At 41.5% G+C, this 23,688-nt stretch overlaps 1 protein-coding gene across 1 annotated transcript in view; it reads left to right on the forward strand.

The window, feature by feature from the left end:
• The window catches only part of CNBD2 (cyclic nucleotide binding domain containing 2), a gene marked incomplete at both ends in the record, with an annotated part of 48,319 nt that overhangs the window by 15,865 nt on the left and 8,766 nt on the right, over positions 1-23,688 (forward strand). The window contains 5 exons of the mRNA XM_084247657.1: positions 2,055-2,193; positions 6,034-6,148; positions 15,695-15,872; positions 17,980-18,100; positions 23,173-23,336. Coding sequence (XP_084103783.1) covers positions 2,055-2,193; positions 6,034-6,148; positions 15,695-15,872; positions 17,980-18,100; positions 23,173-23,336 — 717 coding nt within the window. The remainder of the gene's footprint in view (positions 1-2,054; positions 2,194-6,033; positions 6,149-15,694; positions 15,873-17,979; positions 18,101-23,172; positions 23,337-23,688) is intronic.

Below are 23,688 nucleotides of genomic sequence, written 5' to 3' on the forward strand. Positions count from 1 at the left end.
GCATCTTCCCCCATGTGTTTATTGGGTGGGAAACACCAGGTGCTTGCTCTTCTCTCTGCCTCAAATGCTCTTCCATACCTACTCCCACCCAGCTTCTCTGTCTAGCAAAGTCCTACTAGACCTCCTGATCTTGTAACAGGGTGGTCCCCAGGAAAGGGGGAGGTTCCCTGCCCCACCCGAGGGAGGGTGGAGCTGAGCAGGAAGAGGAAAAGCTGCAGAAGAGACTGAGGAAGGAAGCAGGATGGAGCCAGGAGACCTGGAGGAGGCGCATGGAGCCTAGAGACACGTGAAGAAACTGCGCTTGTCTTTTGGTCGTGGACTAGGTGACACAGATGTGGGTGAGACCCGTGGGGAGGTGACAATGGCAGCTTTTATCTTGATGTTGATTTTGCTCTTTTCCTTCCGGGCTTGTCCAGTTGTTTGTGACCCTTTTCTGTGGGTCCCCACTGGAAGGTGCTTTAGACTTGTGGCAGGCTTTGGGGCCTTGCTCTGGGCCGATCCCATATGAATGGAGTTTTACCCACGAGGGGACGGGTAACTTTGGGTGCTTCATTTAGAAACTAGACTCTGCCTTACCTGTATTGTTTCCTAGTTTTTATTAAAGTTCCTTCCCATTAAAGTCTCATATGTTCTGTGTTGATGCGGCGGATGGCAGAACCCATTTAGAATAGGCAGGTTTGCGGGGTTTGGGCTGCCCCTCTCCCTGTCCTATAACAATCTCAGCTCAAAATCTCTTCCTTTGGGATCATAAGAATAAGATCAGCTGACATGTACTGAGCATTAGCTGGGCCCGGCTAGTTGCTAAGCCTATTGTACCAGTGGCTTTATCAAGTCTCACAGGCTGACCCATGATGCCATTTCTCTTCTCCCCAGGCTGTAAGTAAGGGAACCAGGCCCAGGATGCTGATGTGCCAGGAAGTCTGATTCAGACATCCCTGGGCTTCACCTCCTACCTCACAAACCCCCCTTGATGCTTCTGTTGTGTTTCCTTAAAAACCCATCTAAATGTAATTCTTGATTCCATAATACTTCATTTACAGTATATTTACCTCATCAGATAATAAGAGATGTGATGGCAAGGCTAGAGCTGCCTCTTTCCCTTTGTCATCCCTGTGTTGGTAGGCACATACAGGGGCTCATTTAAATTATCTAGTTACTCACTGTTAGAGAAAAGAGTGACAACCAAATGAAGTATCTGCCCTGGCACTGAAAACACTGGTTGGGGGTTGCATGATTATAGAGAAATTTGATGGACCCTAAGGTCTGGAGGACCAGAGCTGAGAGAGATTCAGGGGTGGACCCTGAAAAGGGGGAAACTAGTCATGAAGGGGCACAGTTTATTTTTTTCATACATTGGAAAGGTAAGACTGGTTTCAATGTCAGCTCTTGGGCTTCTGAGCTATTGAGCCCAAATAGATTAGTTCACTTCTCTGAGTTTCAGGCTCCTACTTTGTAAAATGTAGATCATGTCTCCCAAGGTCATCACAGAATATGTGTGGTCCGGTGGTAGACACACACATAGGAGGTACTCCTATGGTGGTCCCACTTTCCTTCCTATGTCTTCAGCCTTCTCCTCCTCTGTAGATGGCATTGACCATGCTCCCCTTTGGCCTGAGTCACCTGAGTTCTGAATACACAGTCTGGGGAGCTAAGAAAATCTGAGATGATTGCTAGAGTCCTTGAATGAGTGAAGGCGAGCCCAGTGGCTTGTGTGAGGTCAGGGATACTGGCTGTCATTGTGGGCTTTTGGTCACAGGGAACAAATGGGCAAAGGAGGAGAGTCTAGATGTCCTCCACTCCTCAGACCCAGGGCTGAGTGACTAGAATGAACTACCCATATTGAAAGCAGGCCAGGCCAGTCCTTAAGAAAAAGGCAGAGGAGGAAATGTGACATGTGGTAGGAGAGTGGCTACAGGCTAGTTAATTGAAGAGGGTATGAAATCTGCTTCAAGATTTTCAAGAGAAAGAGAACATGTTCTCTTTTTGGAAATTGCTAAGAGCTGGGCACCTTCTTTGATGGAAGGCGATGAATTTTAACAGATGTTTGCCTGCAGGGGCCTGAGTCTGTTTGAGTCGTGGTCAGACCAAAAGCTCTGGAAGCTTGCAAGTCTGGGGAAGGTGGAGAAATTCTCATATGGGCAGGTGATCACAAAAGACTTTGTAGAATCATCCTCCATCATCTTCATCTGCAAGGTAAGATGGCTAGGGTGGGGGTGGCAAAGCTGGGAGCATCCTTGTTCTAAAACACACCTTTCTGAGCATCCATGTCCCACTTATAAAAGACAAACAACACAATTTGGCCTACCTCCCTCAGAGGGTTGTTGTGAACTTTAAGATAGTTATTAGAAAGAGGGCTAGTAGATCTCCCCGTCTTGAGCTTATATACGTTTCCTTATAGACAAATACATATTTAAATTAAGCAATTGGTTCTTAAATCTTTATGATGCCAAAGAACTTTTAAAAATTATAATCTATAAATTTTAAGAGTAATGTGACCACTTCATAAAACATTCTGGAAAGAAGGAAAAAAATCATCTGTAAGCTTATCACCGGAGTTGATTTTTCAAGAGTGGAATTGCTTGGTGTCATCAGTATTTATTGCTCTTGGAACAAATTGCTTTCCAAAAGGAGGAATCTACTTTATCTAGCTTCCAGAAATGCACCACTCTCTAGTGCCACCAAACCTTTTCCTGTCTGTCAGTTATTCTTCCAGAAGATTTTCTAATTTAATAGACAGCAATTGCTACCTTACTGAGAACTTATTTAGTATATACTATTTCTGATCAATTGTGAGATCAGTCATGTTTATTTGCTAAATTTTGTCACCTGCAAATTGTCTTATGTCCTTTGCCAACTTGTCTGTTGCTTGATCATGATTAAAAAATCTAACATTTATATTTATAGTGAACTTACTGTTTACCATATTCTTTGCTCCACATGTGTCATTTCATTTCAGCCTCATGGAAGCCCCACACCCCAAAATTAGTATTGTCATTTTACAGAGGTAGAAACCAAGGGACAGGAAAGTTAAGGGGCTTGTCCAGTAATGAGGGGCAGAGGTGACTTGAGTTAAGGGGCTTCTGGGGCTTGGGATTTGAGTTAACCTTTCTGTCAAACCCGCCCCCCTATTATCCAGTTTTTTGAGACTACCGTTTTTTTGAGACTCTGTTCCTGTGCCACACACAGATACAACTAGCATGATTTTTTTTTAAATTTTGAAATCTGTAATATTCAAAATTCAAGACATTTAAGAGTGATGTCTCCCTCTCACCTTTTTCCCCTGCCACCCAGTATTCCTGCCGAGAGGCAACCGCTGTCACTAGTCTCTTATGTGTCTGTCCTGCACATAGTCTCTGCATATTTTAAGCAAATGGGTGTGTATATGTTTTCCCCACTTCTGGGTCAGTGGTGGCGTGCTACACAGACTGTGCTGCACTTTGCAGTTTTCACTTAAGAATGTTCCTGTAGATTGTTCCCTGTCAACTTATAAACTCATTCATTACTACCACTTGTGTAGTATTTCACTGTATGATTTGCTTTAATTCAACCAGCTCCTTATTGATGTATTTTTAGCTTGCCTGAATCTGCTACTTCAAAGTGCTTTGGTGAATAGCCATGTACGTAATACCATTTTACTGTAAACCTTCTTATCTGCTAAGAAGGGGCTATCCCAACTCTTGTAGTTTATGCATGTTGCCACTAGAGGGCAAAATCATCAGCAGGTGGCCAGGAGTCCTCTGGACCTGGGAATGTTGGAGACTGTAATTTTTTTCCTCCAGGCATCACAAACAATTATTGCCCATAATCAACTCACTTTGAATAGTTTATCATTTGGAGACACAAATGACATTGTTTGCACCACCGATAGAGATGTGATTAAAGACTCACCACAGACTTTCCAAGAGGAAACTGTTCACATGTGTTTCTCTCGTACCTGCAGTTTCAGTTGGCAAATGTTTGTTGAATGAATATTGAATGAAGTTCCAAGTACAAGGCCTGGCATATAATAAAGGTTTATTAAATGTTTGATCCATTCTTCCCTTTCCTCAATAACAGTAATTTGTCTTGAACCTTTATAACATGTCTTGGGTTTCCTATAAGAAGGGAAATATTTTGTAAGGAAATCAAATAAAAAGAAAAATGACATATCTTTCGGGCCTCCCCAGTGGCACAGCAGGTTGAGCGCCGTGCTGTGAAGCTGTCCAGCCTCTGCAGCGTGAGTTCGATCCTGGCAGGCTGGAGAGAATTCCACATGGTGCTGCAGACCTCTCCTGTTGCGCCCGCTGCTCCCCTCAGCAGCGTATTTCAGTCATTCTGTCTGTTCTGCTCCCTGCTCTGTCTCTGGTGAATCCTCTCACCCTCCCGCGCCTCTGGCCTGTACCCCAGCTCTTGTATAAAAATAAGTCTTTAAAAAAGAAAAATGACATATCTTTCTTGTCTATCAGATTAAGAAAGATTAAAAGGATTGTGAAAAACAGTTGTCAGTGTAATACAAGAATATATTTCTAAAGGGTAGTTTGGCAATGTATATCAAAATTTAAAACATGCATACCTTTAGGAATTAATCCTAAACAGATAATCAAACATGGGGATTATATTAGAATGATCTAGATTATATTGTGATTATAAACAATCCATTTATATGCACCTTATAAGCATCACTCAAATCAAGGGAGACCATTTCTAGCACTCAGAAGGCTCCCTCATACCCTATTCCAGACAAAATTCCTCCTTGAAGGTAACCTCTCTTCTGGTTCTGTCACCACAGATTACTTTTTCCTGTGCTTGAACTTTATGTAAATGGAATCATGCAGTAATGCATGTGCTCTTTGCATCTGACTGTTTTTGCTCAATCAAAATTTGTTAATTTTATGTAAATTATGACATAGAATAATATCTAATCATTAAAAAACAATAATATAGAATCAAGATTCCTTGATCATTGAGTTTTCAAAAAGGTTATGACTCTGTTTTACATAAAACATTTATGAAAAATTATATATACATCTTGTACGTTTATAGAAAAATGTTTGACATAAAATCACCAAAAACTTTCTTCTTGTTATTTCTTTTTATTTCATTTCCATAGAAAAACTGCTTGTTATTTTTGGGTGTTAGGATTGATATAGTTTTAACTTCCCTATGTTCTTCTGTTTGGTTTGAATAATTTTTAAATTTAGTTTTGAAATGATTTTAAATTTATAGAAAAGTTGAAAAACAGTACAAAGAACTCCTATTGTATAACCTTAACCAGTCATCAATTGTTAATATTGTTAGAATTGCTCTTTATATATATATTTTTCCCTGCCTGAATCATTTGAGAGTTGTTTCATTTATCTTATTTATTTACGCCTATACACTTAAGTGATTATTTTCTAAGGTCAGAATAATTAATCTCAGAATAATAATCAAAATCTGGAAAATTAGCATTGAAATAATTTATGCTCGGGCCTCCCTGGTGGCACAGGCGGTTGAGCGCAGCACTGTGAAGCTGTCCACAGCCTCTGCAGTGCTGGTTGGATCCCGCTGTCCATGGAGATGCCCATATGGCAAGGCAGACCTCTCCTGTCTAGCCCACTGCTCCCCTCAGCAGTGTATTTTGTCAGTCTGCTTGTTCTGTTCCCTGCTCTGTCCCTGTTGAGTCCTCTCACTCTCCCATATATCTGGCCTGTATCCCGGTTCTTGTATGGATAAATAAATCTTAAAAAAATAAAAGAAATAATATATGCTCTACAGTCCATGATCAATTTCACTAATTGTCCTAAAAACACCCTCAAAGGTGATTGTTTTCCCAGTGCCCACATTATATTTAGTTCTTATGCCTCTTTAGCTATTTGAATTTTTTATGATGAGTAGACTGTATTTTCACCAAAAAAAAAAAAAAAAAGACAAAGAGAGAACCTGTAATCAAACTTGCATTACGCAAATAAAAAACATTGGATAAGAAGCAATTCCAAGAGTGTATCTTCAAAGCCTGACCTTCCTGAAACCTTAGGAGTTAACCCTTCTGTTTATGTCTCTTGATGCCTCCAGGGCAGCTGTGAAGTCCTGAGGCTGATAGACCTGTCAGCCTCCTCTTCCTACTGTAAGTGGATCTGGCAGCATCTGCAGCTGATAGATGACAAACCTCTAAAGACCTACCATATTGGTAAGACATCCACATCTGGTAGCAGCTGTGGCACAACAGGAGGAGCCTGGTCCCATTCTGTTTCCAGTTCCTAGCCCATAGAATCTTAGAAATCTAGAGATAGAAAGGCCCACAGGATGTCTGGTTTTATCCCTTCTTCTACCAACCCTTCTTCTAACCAGCCCACCCTGCCAGAGCAGGCTCCTGCCCGCCTCTGCAGCCTTCATTTCAGCCTTTCCTCTCTGCTGCTTCAGTCCCCCTGGTAGCCATATACTCCTTGCCTCAGGCTTTCACATAGGCTCGCTCCCAAACCCCTGTCCTTTTTTGTTTGTTTTTGTCCAGCTCTCTTCTTTATTTAGATGTTAGACTAAACATCTCTTCCTCCTTCGGAGAGGATGAGATTTCTCAGATTGGATCTTCCATTCCCCATGATATCCCATCAAAGTACTCTGTATTTCTCTTCTGTGATCGTTAACCCCATTGAAATCATAATCAAAGTCTTGGAGTTATGTTCTGATAAACCTATTGTGAGTTGAAAATATCAGGAGTTGAAAATGCATTTAATATACCTAACTTACTTATCCTAGCCTATCTTAAATGTACTTAGAACACTGATAATAGCCTATAGTTGGACAAAATCATCTAACACAAGCCTGTCTTACAAAAAAGTGTTGAGGGCCTCCCTGGTGGCGCAGCGGTTGAGCGCTGGGTTGCCAAGCTGCCCGCAGCCTCTGCAGCGCCGGTTCTATCCCCGGCTGCTCCCCAGCCTGTGGAGCAGGGTCCCACATGGCGCGCAGACGCCCTCCTGCCGCCCGCTGCTCCCCTCGGCAGTGTACTTCGGTCCTTCTGCCTGCTCTGCTTCCTGCTCTGGCTCTGGTGAGTTCTGTTACCCTCCCGCGCTTCTGACTGTACCCAGTGCTTGTATAAATAAATAGATAGATAGATAGATAAATCTTTTTAAAAAAATAAAATTAAATTAAAAATAAAAGTAAAAAAGTGTTGAACTGCTCATGTAATTTGTTGAAACTGTAGTAAAAGTTAAAAATGGTCTGAAGTGTCAGTTGTTTACCGTGATGGCATAGGTGACTGGGAGCTGTGCTTGCTGTCATGCCAGCGTGATAAGAGAGTATCCATACACACAGCACTTGCCCAGATAAAGATCAAAACCCAGAATTTAATGTTCAGATTCTATTGAATGTGTCACTTTGTACCATAGTAAAGGCGAAAAATCGTTAGTCGAAGTCAGGGAACACCTGTAACTGAATGTGAAATGATGGTTGAATATCTGCCTCCCTTCCTAGAATATAAACTCTGTAAGAGTTTTGTGTTCTCGGGGCCAGTACCCCACCTGGGCTCTAGTAGGAACTCAGAAGCTAATCAGAGAGCAAATGGATAAATAGCTCTGAGTGGCTGTGTGTGGTAGGGACACATCCCAGATTATGAAATGTGTGAATGTCCTCTCCAGGGCCTTATTCAAAGTCATAAAGCAGGTAATAAGTATGAATAACAGTTATTGTTGATGGGATTTTGGTTATGCTGTGTTGAGTGTGGCTGTTTATACTTATATAATCCTCACAACAGCTCTTCAAGCAAGTATGATTGTATCTCCATTTTTCAGATGAGGAGACTGAGGTTCAGAGAAGTGAATCACTTGTCTAAGGGACATAGTAATAATAAAGCAGTGGAGGACTTCAGAGTTGGGATTCTAACCCAGGTCCAACTCTCTTCATAAATGTCTCCAACCTTCCTCACTCTTCATTTCATGTGGTTGGACACAGGCATCATCTTTCTGGTCTCTAGAACTGGCCAGTATGATAACCAGGCTTTCTGATTCCAGGGCAGTAATTTTTCCGTTTACAATTATTGTGGCATTTCCTTTCTCTTGCCCTTCTACCTCCCAGAGATATTTGGTCTCATCTACTTGGGTCAAGAGCTCAAACCCTTGACAGACATTCATGGTGACCCAGGCATCTTTATGTCTTACCTAGTACTGAGTACTAACCCCTTCCCAATCCTTTGAGATTATTAGTTGTGCATTAATCAAGGCTTCTTCCCACAAAGATTGCTTTACTGATGGAACCAGCCCTCCTGAGATTAGAACTGAGCATTCAACACAGGGAGGCAGAGGAGAGGAGTGGAAAAAAGAGAGCTTGAGCTAGACATCTGCATTCGAATCCCACTTACTTTGGGGTGATTTTGGTTAGCATTTTCCTGAGATTGTTCTGGGATACAGTTAAGTTACTTGAAAGTATTTTGATCTCTTGAAGCCTGGCGTTTAAGGTTTTGTTAGGGAGGATCAGAGAAGTGTTTAATCTAGAGATAAAAATTTTGCCCCATTCATGAGGCAAGACCAATGTGAGTTTTCTGCAGTCAATAGTGCCTGTGATTTGTGCAGGTTTTTATTTTAGCTGTTGGGAACAGAAACTATTGCTGATCCTGTGTGAGCCCTGATGGCTTAACCCTCTAATCATTTTGGATGGTTCTTTCCTCAGCCTTGGGTAGTATGTTAGTGTCTATTATTGTGTAATAAGTTATCTTAAAGCTTGAAACAATATGCACTTTTATCTCTCAGTTTCTGTGGGTCAGAAATTTGCCCATGACTTAACTGGGTGCCTCTGGCTAAAGTTCACCTGAGATTGTAGCTGTCTGCCAGGGTTGTGGGTCTCATCTGAAGGCTTACCCAGAAGGGAACAACTTCCAACTTACTGGCGTGGCCATTTGCAAGCTTATCCTTATGGGTGTCTTAATAAGTCCTGTTCATGACATGGCAGCTTTCTTTCACAGGAGTGAGAACACAATGTGCCCAAAACAGAAGTCACTCTCTTTATAACCTAATCTCAAAAGTGATATCCCATCACTTCTGCTACATTCTATTTGCTGAAATCCAGTTCAACTTAATGGAAAGATTTTACACAATGTGTGACACCAGGCATAGGGCACACTGGGCCATCTTAAAGTCTGCCCACGACTGGGGTTTCCTAACATAAATGTGCTGCTCAATATTCAGTTGAGACTGCAGAGGCCCTTGAAGGATCTTCAAAGTTCTCTGTGTAGCTCTCTCCTCTATAGTACTCTGCCTTGTGAATTCTAGATGCCCTTCTTCCTCAGACTCTCAATTCCTTCCCATCAATTCAGGGAGATTGCTGTGCTTCTTACCTGGGTTTCCTCTCCCAGCACCATGGCCCAGAAAATCTCTAGGTAGTAAACTGGGGCAATAGAAGGGCTCAACTTATTTGTTTTTTATCTTGCAGGGATGATTGGTCTTTGTGGCCTGATGCCCAAATGGCTTGAAAACCATTTTCTTCACAAATTTAGTCCAGTGTTTTAGTAGTTTCAGGTGGGACAGTAAATTTAGTCCCTATTACTCCATGTGGCTAGAAGCAGAAGTCCAGATGTATGCTTATTTTTTATTGATTGATTTTTTAAATTTATTTTAATTAATTTTTTCTTGTTTTTTGGATCTTTGTTTCTTAAAAGCTGAGTTTTATTTGATTGTATGGATCTACCATAATTGTTTTTAAAGCAATTACCTTTTGTAGATATTTTAGATTATTTACAATTTTTCACTATTATCCTACTGTGGTAAATTTCTCAGTGTGTTTATCTTTACATACTTGTGCAAAAAATATATTGGATAAATTCTTAGAATTACTGAATCAAATAATTGCTCCAGTGTGTAATGACCATGCATTTTAAATTTCGATAGATATTGCCAAATGACCTCTAAAATGTTGTACTCAGGGCATTTTATATGTGCTCTGTTAATCCAGACCTACTCCTTGTACAGTTTGAATTTATTTCTATTAATAAATAGAAATATTTATTTCTATTACTGTTAATTTTTTGGAGGTACAATAGCTTTTTATTTTTTAATTTTTTAATATTTTATTTTATGTAATTCTTACATCATTTTTCATCTTTGCACAATGTATGCATTTTCATTATGGTTATATTCCCCATACAATTGCACCCCACCCTTATTTTATTTTATTTTATTATATTCCCCATACAATTACAATCCCCTTATTTTGACCCCAATCCCTCCTTTCCCTGTCCCCCAACCCCCATAGAGTGTCTCTGGTTCATAGTTGTTTGTTGATTTTGATATTTTCTTTTTCTTTTTTTTTTTTTAAGATTTATTTGTTTGTTTATTTACATAAGCACTGGGTACAGTCAGAAGCACGGGAGAGTGAGAGAACTCACCAGAGCCAGAGCTGGGAGCAGAGCAGGCAGAAAGACCGAAGCACACTGCTGAGGGGAGCAGCGGCCAGCAGGAGATGTCTGCCTGCCATGCGGGACCCTCCTCTGGTGGCCGGGGAGCATCCGGGGATCGAACCAGTGCAGCAGAGGCTGTGGGCAGCTTCGCAACCCAGCACTCAACCGCTGTGCCACCGGGGAGGCCCCAGTTACTAGTTTTTTTAATATGTGCCATTCTCACTGGTGTAAGATGGTATCTCATCGTAGTTTTGATTTGCATTTCCCTGATTATAAGTGATGTTGAACATTTTTCATATGCCTGTTGGCCATTTGCATTTCCTCTTCAGAGAAGTTTCTTTTTAGCTCTTCTGCCCATTTTTTGACTGGATTATTTTCTTTGTTTTTGTTGAGTCTCATCAGCTCTTTGTAGATTTTTGTCATCAGTCCTTTATCATTAGTGTTGTGTGCAAAAATATTCCCCCAGTTGGTGGGGTTTCTCTTTGTTTTTGTTATTGTCTCTTTTGCTGTGCAGAAGCTCTTTAATTTGATGTAGTCCTGTTATAGGGCAACCCCGATACAAAACGGGGTGCCTGACTGTGTGTGGGTCCTCACCCACCCACTTAAAAGGACTTATCAATGCTCTACTGCAGGCACACATGAAAGGTTAATAAAAGGTTTATTTACAAGGAAAGGGGACATGAGGAAATGTATAGCTCAGGGAGAAAAGTGGGAGACAAAGTTTTAAATGTGTCCTACCCGATCCGCTGATCAGGAATCCCAAAATGGCACTCTGAGAGCTGGCTGCAAGCCAGGAATGTGAAGCCAGGAGGTGAGCGACAGAGTGAGCCCCCAAGCCCACGGGTCTGGTTTTTATACCAACCCTGGCTGCTTAACTCCACCCTCAGGTCCCAGCCACCTTCCCTTTGGTGGTGACGGGATTTGTCTTTCCCAATGTCCTGATCGCTTTGGTCTGGAGTGGGGGTGGGGGCCACAAAGCCTGTATGGGATTAGCGCAGGACATCCTTTCCCCCTAACAGTCCCAGCTATTGATCTTTGCCTTCACTATCACTGCTTTGGGTGATGTGTCTGTAAAGATGTCTTTGATGTGCATATCATGTAGTGTTTCGCCTATATTTCCTTCTATGTATTTTATGGTTTCAGGTCTTATGTCTAGTTCCTTAATCCATTTTGAGTTGGTTTTTGTGCATGGTGTTAGGTAGTAGTCAAGCTTCATTCTTTTGCATGTAGCGACCCAGTTTTCCCAGCACCATTTATTGAACAAACTTTCTTTGCTCCAATGCATATTCTTTGCTCCTTTGTCAAAGATTAGTTGACCATAAATCTGTGGGTTTATTTCTGGATTTTCTATTCGATTCCATTGGTCTGTATGTCTGTTCTTGTTCCAATACCATGCAGTTTTGATGATTATGGCTTTGTAGTAAAGTTTGAAGTCTGGGAGTGTGATGCCTCCATTCCCTTTTTTTTCAGGAGAACTTTGGCTATTCGGGGTTTTTGGTGATTCCATATGAATTTCATCAATAATTGTTCTATTTCTTTGAAGAATGACATTGAAATTTTTATTGGAATAGCATTGAATCTGTATATTGCTTTTGGTAGGATGGCCATTTTAATAATGTTTATTTTTCCAATCCATGAGCAGGGGATGTCTTTCCATTTCTTTGTGTCTTTTTCTATTTCTTTTAACAGTATTTTATAGTTTTCTTTGTATAGGTCCTTTACCTCTTTTGTTAGATTTATTCCCAAGTATTTGATTTTTTTTTGTTTTGATAATAAAAGGGATGGTTTTTTTGATTTCTTATTCTTCAGATTTATTGTTTGTGTATAGGAAGGCTACTGACTTTTGCGTGTTGATTTTGTATCCTGCCACTTTACTGAACTGATTGATGAGTTGAATTAGTTTTTCTGTGGAATTTTGGGGGTTCTCTATGTATATTATCATATCATCTGCAAATAATGATAGTTTGACTTCTTTTCCTATTTGGATTCCTTGTATGTCTTTCTCTTGTCTTATTGCTCTGGCTAGGACTTCCAGTATTACATTGAAAAGCAGTGGTGAGAATGGACATCCTTGTCTTGTTCCAGATCTTAATGGAAATGCTTTCAGCTTTTCACCAATGAGAATGATACTGGCTGTTGGCTTGTCGTATATGGCCTTTATGATGTTGAGGTATGTTCCCTGTATCCCAAGAATTTCAAGGGCTTTTATCATGAATGGATGTTGTACTTTGTCGAAAGCTTTCTCAGCATCTATTGATATTATCATATGGTTTTTATATTTCTTTTTGTTGATGTGTTGGATAATGTTGATTGATTTTTTGGATGTTGAACCATCTTTGTGTCCCTGGAATGAATCCTACTTGGTGGTGGTGAATTATCTTATGGATACATTGTTGGATTCTGATAGCTAAAATTTTATTGAGGATTTTTGCATTAGTGTTCATTAGCAAGATTGGCCTATAGTTTTCTTTTTTGTGTGTTGTCCTTGTTTGGTTTTGGTATTAGCGTAATGTTGGCTTCATAGAACGTGTTTGGTATTACCCCTTGCTTCTCAATTTTTTGGAAGAGTTTGTGAAGGATAGGCACTAATTTGTTTCTGAACATTTGGTAGAATTCATTTGTAAATCCATCAGGTCCTGGGCTTTTGTTTTTGGGAAGGTTTTTGATTACCATTTCAATTTTGCTGCTTGTAATTGGTCTGCTTAGGTGTTCTATTTCTTCTTTATCTAGCTTTGGGTGATTGTAGAGTTGTAGGAATTTGTCCATCTCCTCTAGATTGTTGAACTTGTTTCCATATAACTGTTCATAGTAGTTACTGATTATTCTTTTGATTTCTGCTGTGTTCGTTGTGATTTCTCCTCTTCATTTGTGATCCTGTTTATTTGTGCTTTCTCCCATTTTTCCTTTGTGAGCCTGGCTAGGGGTTTGTCTACTTATTTTTTCGAAGAAGCAGCTCTTGGTTTCATTGATCTTTTGGATTTTTTTTTTAGTTTCAATTTCATTTATTTCTGCTTTGGTTTTTATTACTTCTTTTCTTCTACTGGTTTTGGGCACCCCACCCTTATTTTGACTCTAGTCCTTCCTCTCCCTGCCCTTTCCTTCCTCCTCCCCCCTCCGTAGTGTGTCTCTGGTTTATAGTTGCTTGTTGATTTTGATTTTTACTTTGTATTGATTAGTCTTTTTCCTGGTTTCTTATTTAAGTTTTCTAAATTCCTACTGTGAGTGAGACCATCCGGTATTTTTCTTTTTCTTTCTGACTTACTTCACTGAGCATGATCCCTTCTAGCTCCATCCATGTTGCTGCAAACTGCATGTGTTTATCTTTTTTGGTTGCTGAGTATAATTGCTGATAACTTCATCGTGTATATGTACCACATCTTCTTGATCCAGTCATCTATTTTTGGGCATTTGGTTTGTTTCCATAGCTTAGCTATGGTAAATAGTACTGCTATGAACATAAGCGTGCAGATGCCCTCTATTACTGTTAATTTTAATAGCTGCTTCTAATACCGGAGATCTATTTTAAAAGCAACACTTTAATTTTCATACAATAATGTGCACACATTTAAGATGTGTATTTCATGTAGCACTGTTTACAATAGCTAGGACACAAAAACAGCTTAAATATCCATCAATAGACAATTGGATCAAGAAGATGTGGTGTATGCACAGTGTGGAACATCTTCAGTTATAAGGAAAGATGAAATGTAGCCATTCACAGCAAAAGGAGGGAATTTGACTAAAGCAAGTCAGAATGACAAACACAAATACTTGACATTTACATAATAGATGATTATACAAAGTAAAATATAAAAGCTAGTAGGCATTAAACACTGTGAGGGGTCTGGGGTTAAGAGGGAGAGGGAAGGAAGAAAGGATAAGGGGATATAGAGATTGTTTGTGGGGGAAAACTGTACAGTTCAAAGAATTTTAATGAACTTCTATCTGTTGAAACTTACCTCAATCAAGTTATAGAATATTTTACCATTTCTAATTTCCCCTATTCCCCTTCCCATTCAATTTAATTTCACCCTTGGCTCCCTTGGCTGTAGGCAATCACCTATTGTTTTCTGTCACTATAGAATTCACTTGTCTTTCCTAAGAAATGGAATGATATAGTATGTATACTTTTGCCTTTTCGTCCTTTCACTCAGTATAGTGTTTTTGAGTAATTAGTTCGCTCTTTTTTATTTCTGAGTAGTATTCTCTTGGAGATCTTGAAAATAAAAACTCCCATAGAAGATCTTCTAGGCACAACACATACTTTTCTTTTTTTATAAAAGATTTATTTATTTATGCATACAAGTACTGGGGTACAGGCCAGAGGTGCAGGGAGTGAGAGGATTCACCAGAGACAGTGTGGGGAACAGAACAGGCAGACTGACTGAAATACACTGCTGAGGGGAGCAGTGGGCAAGTCAGGAGAGGTCTGCTGCTCCATGTGGGTCACCTTCCTGGCCAGGGATCGAACTCGTCCTGCAGTGGCTGCCGATAACTTCATAATGCTGTGTCTTAACCCCTTGTGCCACCAGGGAGGCCCCAGGCACAGCACATACTTTATCTGTAATTCTTACAATAGTTCTGTGAGGGCTCCAGTGAGTCTTCCAGAGGTCTATGTCTGGTCACTCAATTTTCTTTTCTTGCTGCCCCTGCCCCCATTCTAGTTTGAAAGCCCAGAAAAAAATATGACCTTTTAATGGAAAGACATGAGCTTTGAATTAGATTGACCTTAGTTCAAATCCAAGTATCAGCCCTTTTTTGTGTGACTTAAACTCTCTGCTGCTCATTTCATCTCTTAAATGAGGCGAGTGATACTTGTCAGGATGTAATAGGGATAAAGTCTCAAGATCAGGGCCTGGCATACATGGAAGTCATGGTGGTTTCATCTCCTCTCTCCTCCCCTCCTCTCCCCTCCCTTCCCTTCTTTGCTTTTTTCTTCTTTCCATTTTTTTTAAAGATTTATTTATTTATGCATACAAGAGCTGGGTACAGGCCAGAGATGTGGGGGGCGAGAGGACTCACCGGAGACAGAGTGGGGAGCAGAACAGGCAGACTGACTGAAATACACTGCTGAGGGGAGCAGCAGGCAAGACAGGAGAGGTCTGCTGTGCCATATGGGTTGCTCCCTGGCTTGCCGGGGATCAAACTTGTGCTGCAGAGGCTGCGGATTGCTTCATAGGGTGATGTTAACCCCTTGGGCCACCAGGGAGGCCCTCTTCTTTCCATTCTTAATTTCCCCAAGTACCAGACTAGACAGCAGGTGACTGTGATATGCCTCCTAACACCACCACCACTCTAACCCTTACATATGCACAGACCCATTAATGCATTTTCCTGTGCTTTCTCTAACAGAACCTTCTTCTATAGAGAGATTCAAGGACTTCAAGATCAAATCCTATCCTCAGCAGGACTTTAGTACTCTGAAACTTCTGCATCTCAAGAAATCCTGGGAGAAAGAAGGGACTGATTTCAATATGGACAGTAAAGCCATAAAAAATAATCTCCCAAGGGCCTTTGGCCCAAAGATCAAGTAAGCTAAGCTTATGGCAGATAGAAGGGTCCAGATTCTGATTGAAAAAGAGGGCATAGCTTATAGAGCAGAATGTCATGGATGTCAGGGAGGGGGCAACAGGGGGCAGATGTAGACAACACCAAAGACTGGGGTGTCTGTGAAAGGCTGGCTTGAGAGGTTCCTGCATTCTCTGCCTGTAACAGGGCCATGCAGGTGGGCAGCTGCTGAGGAAGAAGGAATAGAAGAGATTTTCTAACTCTGATGCTCTGTCTGTGTGTCACTGGGCCTTTTTGACGCTAAATCCCTTCAGAAAATTCTACCCATTTCAGCAAGGTAGTAGGTAACAGCCTGAGTTTTGAGTCCATTAAACGCAGGTTTAAATCTTGACTTTGCCGCTTATTTTAGTTCTCCTTCTATGGACAAGGTATATAGCCCCTCTAAGCCTTAGTTTCCTTGTCTGTAAATGATAGTGTCTAAATATTGGGGTGACTGTGAGTCAGCAATTAAATGAGATAATGGCAACTGTAGTTTACATTTATGGAATGCTACCTCTGCACATGATCCTTGATTATTAATTTAATCCTTACAATAGCACCGCAAGCTAATAAGTACAACTATTATCACTCCCATTTTTCAGGGGAGAAAGCCAAGTTACAGAGAGAGATTATAAGTTAGTATTCAGGGTCACACAGGAAGGAACTGGCAGAACCAGGATTCAAACCCAAGCAGCTTGCTAGCACTCAGTCTTATCTGATACAACTGTCATGACAGAAGTGAGGTGGTGGCATCACAAGGGCTGCACTTACGGGCCTCCCTGGTGGCTCAGTGGGATGAGTGCAGTGCTGTGAAGCTTTCCTCAGCCCCTGCAGCATGGGTTTGATTCCTGGCTGGCTATGGAGATTCCCATATGGGTGGCAGACCTCTCCTGTCGTGCCCCTTAGCAGTGCTTTCGGTCTGTCTGCCTGTTCTTCTCCCCACTGTCTCTGGTGAATCCTATCACCCTCCCATGCCTCTGGCCTGTACCCCAGCTATTGTATAAATAAAAAATAAAAATAAAAACTTAAAAAAAAAAAAAAAAGAGAGCTGCACTTACGCCCTTCCCAGAGAGGCTGAGGGGCAGGAGAGAACACTGAATGGGCACCAGCCTGCAGCATGACACACCACTTCTTTGCATTAAATGTAAAATTAAAATATCACAATGATACTAATTATAGTATCAGTGCCACAATCTCCATGTTGCCCCCAACTGCTACTTCACTTGAATCCTTTGCCCATTAACATTTCCAGGCCTCTCTAGTGAGCACCCCTTGACTGCTGAGCTGTTTTTGCCCTTATGGATATTCCCAATCCAAGTTCTTTTGAAAGTGAAACATCCCTGTTTCTCTGCTGTAAATCAGTAAGGGACCAGAGACAGGTTGAACCCAGAAGTGAAAAACAAAAGCCATGCTAGGCATGTGCACCCACGTCACATCCTGCAGGATGAAAATGGAAACCTCTTTTGTGTATGTGTTTATGAGTCCAGTTCTATTCTCAGCCGATAAATCATCTTCTCCCTGCCTCTAGTCCTGATAGCTTAGCCTGTATCTTTCCTCTCCGTAGTCCTAGACCAAAAATCACAACAGGGTTGCTGGTGTAAAATCAGCTCCACCATAAACAACGTACATAGTCTATAGGGCAAACTTGTCTCTTTAAACTAACTAGCTAACTAACTAACTAACCCATCTCTTCTCTGTCTTCCTATCAAGAAGAAAATTCCCAGCTTCTATTCTGTCCTGAAGGGCACAGAGCTCACTCTTTGTCAAAACTGTCTGTTTCATTTTGGACAGCTCTATTGTTAGAAATTCCTTCTCAGAAGGCCTGAAATAGACCATTGGCTCATGCTTCTACTTAAGGTGTTTAAAGGGCTATTCTCTCTTCCTTTCCTTGGTCTCCTACTATTAAACTTCTCCAGTTCCTGACACAGTCATTCTTTCCCAGGACTTAATTTTAAGTTTTCTCACTTTCTGAGACAGATGTGAATTCTCCAGGGAAAGGCAATCTCAATATACAGTAGAGACGAGACTGATAATCTAGGGGCTCATGATTCTTTCAGATGAATTCTCTTTAATAAACTGTCAAATTTCAGATCGAGGCATCTTCAACCAATCAAATTTCCCATGATTAATACCAAATATGGCTGTATCCCCAAGGCTGCTGTAGTGGGGGCCTACATGAAGATCCACACGGTAGAGCAGGGAGAAAGCATGGTAAGTGTGCACTGAGCTCTGTTCACAATATAGTGTATAATGTGATGGACTAGGTGTGTTAAGTAATGAGAATAAAGACAAAATCATCCTGCTCTATATTTGATGAATTTAAGGAATATTATCATTTTGTTTTTTTTTTTTAATGATATATTTATTTTTATTTATACAAGCACTGGGTATAGTCAGAAGTGCAGGAGGGTGAGAGAATTCACCAGAGCCAGAGCGGGGAGCAGAGCAGGCAGAAGGACCGAAGTACACTGCTGAGGGGAGCAGTGGGCAGCAGGAGAGGTCTGTGCGCCGTGTGGGACTCTCCTCCAGAGGCCGGGGAGCAGCCGGGATCGAACTGGCGCTGCAGAGGCTGGGGGCAGCTTTGCAACCCAGCGCTCAACCGCTGTGCCATCGGGCAGGCCCCTATTGTCAGTTTTTTAGAAGATACGATAATAGTATTGTGTTTATGTTTTTTAAGTCATTATTTTTGGTAGCTACATATAAAAATATTTATAGATGAAATGAGATGACATCTGGGACTTGCTTTAAAATAATCCAGGAGCAAGGTAAGGATGTACCCACACACCACCCCTATTCAACATTGAACTAGAAGTGCTAGCCTAGAGCATTAAGACAAGAAAAAGAAATAAAATGTATATAGATTGGGAAGCAAGGCGGTCTTTGAAGATTACATAATTACCTATGTTGATAATTCTAGAGAATTTTAAAAAAACACCAACTCTGAAGTTAGTAAAGGATGATAGCAAGGTCTGAATTAACAATTCTGACACTGCTTGCTATACAACTATATAGAAATGGATCCCTTTAGTATTAAATGAATGGCAAGTGGTAGGAGTGGAACTTTACAGATAAGCAGGAGGGGAGGAGTCTAGAATGATGTGATAATGGATTAAAGTTGGAGACTTTAATATGAACTTGTGTTTAGCTACACACTCACACACACACACATGCACATAGAGGGTCACATTTAGAAATAGTGATAGACCTATATATAAACCCATATCTTTTGCTCTGAGAGTTGACAGGATCTAAGAGAAATGACATCCCAGTAGCAGTAAGTATACCTAGCACCTAGATCTTGGTTTCCAATATCAATTTTTCAATAAAAGGAATAAAGACTTCTTGGAAAATGATTTATTTTAGGACTAGGGCAGGAAATACATAAAATGAGCCTGGGAAATTTTGTAGTGCCATGAAGTAAGGAAGTGTTGGGGGAAAAACTCTACATTGATGGGGACAGGCATACCAAAAAGAGACACAGGCCAACTGAAAGAGCTCTTAATGACCAAAGAGAAATAATTTGAGTAACAAAATTTGATAGTATTAGATTATAACCCAAAGTAGAAAACAAACACCCGTGAGTACATTACTGATATAATAATTTTTTTTTTTAAGATTTTTATTTATTTACTTACACAAGAACCTGGGTATAGGCCAGATTCCACGGGAGGGTGAGAGGATTCACCAGAGACAGAGTGGGCAACAGTACAGGCAGACTGACAAAATATACTGCTGAGGGGAGCAGCGGGCGAGACAGGCGAGGTCTGCCGTGCCATGTGGGACCCTCACTGACCGGCCGGGATAGAACCAATGGTGCAAAGGCTGCTGACAGTTTCACAGCGCTGCGCTCAACCACCTGCGCCACCAGGGGAGGCCCTGCTGATATAATAATTAATGAATAAATTGATAAGTTGGGGATAAGAGACAAATGTCCTACACAGAAAAATTCCAAATAATTTATGTAAATACTCTGCCTTAAAGGAGAGGATGTGTGACTCCTGCACCTTAGGTTTTGGCTCCACATAGCGATTTCCTTTTAGAGAGGATAGATAGTATGGGGATGGAGGAGGGTAACTTTATAGTAGAGAAATCTCAGAAATATCATCTCAGCCAGGTGATCAAAGCCACCATTGACAGTAATACATCATGTTGATGGTATTACTCTTGATATGATGTAGTGAAAATGTCTCTTTACCTCTGTGATCTCCCTAATAACCTGTAATACCATTCTAATTGTGAGATGAAAATCAAACAAATTCTAATAGAGGGGCATCCTACAAAATACCTGACCCGTTACTCTTAAAAATTGTCAAGTTCACCATAAATGAAGTAAGTCTGAGAAACTACCACAGTCAAGAGGAGCTAAAGATACATGCCAATAAAAGTACTATGTCCTGGGCCTTCCTGGTGGCTCAGGGGTTAAGTCTCAGCGCTATCAAAGCTATCTCCAGACACTGTAGCATAAGTTCAATCCCCTGCCAGGGAGCTAATCCACATGGCGCACCAGACCTCTCCTGTCTTGCCTGCTGCTCCCCTCAGCAGTATATTTCAATAGATCCATCTATTCTGCTCCCCACTCTGTCTCTGGTGAATCCTCTCACCCCCCACACCTCTGGCCTGCACCCTAGCTCTTGTATGCATAAATATATAAATCTTTTTTTTTTTTTTAAAGTTCTATGTCCTGGCTAGGATTGTGAAATAGAAAAAGGCTATTGGGCAAAAACAGAGAATATCATGTGTTGAACTGAGAGCAGCATAATAATATTGTTAATAACAGTATATCGCCGGGCGTGGTGGCGCGCGCCTGTAGTCCCAGCTACTCGGGAGGCTGAAGCTGGAGGATCGCTTGAGCCCAGGAGTTCTGGGCTGCAGTGCGCTATGCCGATCTGGTGTCCGCACTAAGTTCGGCATCAATATGGTGACCTCCCGGGAGCGGGGGACCACCAGGTTGCCTAAGCAGGGGTGAACCGGCCCAGGTCGGAAACGGAGCAGGTCAAAACTCCCGTGCTGATCAGTAGTGGGATCGCGCCTGTGAATAGCCACTGCACTCCAGCCTGGGCAACATAGCGAGACCCCGTCTCTAAAAAAATAATAAATAAATAAATAAATAAATAAATAACAGTATATCAATATTGGTTCATTAATTGTAGCAAAGGTATATCATGTGAATGTAAGATATTAGTAACAGGAAAAGTGGGCTTGGGATATATGGGAACTCTATTATTTTCTCAATTTTTCTGTATGTCTAAACTTGTCTGAAAAATGAAGCGTATTAAAATCATCCAGTGGAGGGAGATGTGTGGATGAAACGAATTTGGCTATAAGTTGATCTTTGTGGGAGCTGGAGCTTTGTGTTGAGCTCTGTGGGAGTTTTGTGGGAGGGAGACTGGAGGTGGGTGTGTTATAGAGCAACCCTGATATTAAACGGGTTCCTGGCTGTGGGTCCTCACCCACGCGCTTTAAAGGGACTTATGAATACTCTACTACAGACACACGCAAAAGGGTTAATAAAAGGTTTATTTACAAGAGAAAAAGAAATAAGGAAAATGTACAACTCAGGGAGAAAATAGGGAAATAAAGTCTTTAATGCGTCCTACCCGATCCGACGACCTGGAAACCCAAAGTCACTCTCAGAGCTGACCAGACACTCCGAGCTGGCTGAGAGCCCAAAAATGGAGAGCCCCCAAAGCCCACGTGTCTGCCTTTTGTATCCACCTGGCTGCTTAACCCCAACCTCAGGTCCCAGCCACCTTCCCTTTGGTGGTGATGGGATTTGGAGTTCCCAGTGTCTTTGGCTTTGACCTGGGGTGGGGGTGGAGTCCACAAAGCCTATATGGAATTTGCTTTGGGACATCCTTTTCCCCCTAACAGGTGGGCATGAGGACTGTCTGGCAAGTGGCAATGGCCCTCAATATGCCTGGGGAGGGTTGTCTTCTGACCCCCTGTGTGGTCACTGTAATTAAGAGGCTGCTCCTTTGCTGCATGCTCTCTCTGCTGTTCAGAATCTCTAGGGGCTTCATACCCCACTCACCCCTTATTGTGGTGGGCTTTTAATGCTCTTGCCTCACTGGACTGTATGTCTTTGGAGAGGGAAGTTCAGCCCAGCATAATGTAGGGGTCCCAGACCTTAGGTCCAGCCCTCAGTCAATGTTAGTGAAATAATTTTTAAGCTCTTAGGAAGCTCTTTCTTTTGTTCAGTGAAACTCTGACTCCTGCAGCTTTTTTTCCTTTTATTTTTTCCCCTCTATTTCTCCTGCAGCTTTTAACTAGCTCTTCCTTCACCCTACCCCACCCCCAAGAAGCTGAATCAGCTTCCTTGCCATGTGATGACCCTGAGATATTTTAGGAATGCTGTTTTTTTTGGTTTCCATTCAACATTTATAGAGCTAGTCACAGTGCCAATGTCCTGTTAATTATTTTCTTATTCAGACAGAATATCTTTCATTCCTCCAATCAGTCTTCATGTGATGTTTCCAGCCTTCTCACTGTCCACTTTGCTGCAGTTTGTCAGTGTTTCAGAATGTGATGCTTAGGTCAAAATACAGGCTGCCTGAGTCCTGTGAATGCAGCCTCACATGGGCAGGGTAAGAAATTGGGGGCCACACCACACTGGGGCAGAATGGAGGCACCTGAGGGCAGAAAAACGTTGCCCAGTTTGGTGATAGTGATGGAAGGGGGAGGTTGTGTAAAATGAGAGGAAAAGAGTCTAAAATGGAACAAGAGGTCCTGTATTGTAGAAGGCCTACAATGCTGAATAGGGAAGTTGCACTTCATTCTCTGGAGAGTTTTGGAAGGCTTTGGGGGTGGGGTGAGGTGGGGTGGCTTAGAGCAAGAACCTGACTGCTTAGTTTGCCACATAGGCCCAATACCTAAAAGGCCCCTAACAAATATCTGGTAATGTGACCCCTTTGAAGAGAATGCCTATGGATATCCCTTTGGCAAAATTCTGTCCTTCCCTACTTTCAAGACCATGGCTGCTTTTGTAGGTAAATGAATGATAACAGCTGTGACTATTCACTCACCTGGAAGGGAGGAGATCACAGTTTCCTCATCCTTGGAAAAAGAAAACCTGAAAACAGCAGAGGGTCCTAGAGTAGAGCAAAGCACTTTTTTCTCTAGGAGGTGTAGGGAAACCAGCTTCTCCAGGGAATAGGCAGGCTGAGGTCTCAGAGCTGGTCGAGAAGTGAGCTCCTACTTGGGGCCTCAGTTTTCCCATGTAGAAAATCTGCTGGTAGGAGTGGGTGGTCTCTGATGTTTGACTTTCTGGGAATTCTTTTCTCTAGGGCCTTCACCAGATCCTCCTCCCAGAGACCCAACAGGACATGCGCCCCTTGATCCTCGTGAGCCTGGGATCTGAGGTGATACGGATAAAGAAAAAAAAGTTTTGTGAACTGATTGACAGTGAGATTACAGAAAAATTGTCCAAGTTCCAAATCCAGTACCCCAGGTCAGTGCGGGAAAGCGCATAACCCCCACTAGGTCAAATGAACAATTTTTGCCTGTTATTTTAGTAAATGAAAGAAAAAAGTAATATGATCCCTGATTCAAATGAGGGTGGTTGTCCCTAATTCTAAAACTGGTATTTGTTGGTATGTTGTAAATTGGCTTAGTCCTTCTGATGTTAATTTTAGCTTTGTGTTTCATGGGCCATGAAACTCTTCCCAGACTTTGAAGCAATGGTTCACAGGTATATGTATCTTTTTTTTTTTTTTTGGTATATTTATTCTTTTCTTCCTTTTATTTTATTTTGTTTTTTTTAATTTTATTTTTATATTCCCCATACAATTACAACCCCCTTA

This window comes from Talpa europaea, assembly GCF_964194135.1.
Source record: "Talpa europaea genome assembly, chromosome: 11".
Lineage (NCBI taxonomy): Eukaryota > Metazoa > Chordata > Mammalia > Eulipotyphla > Talpidae > Talpa > Talpa europaea.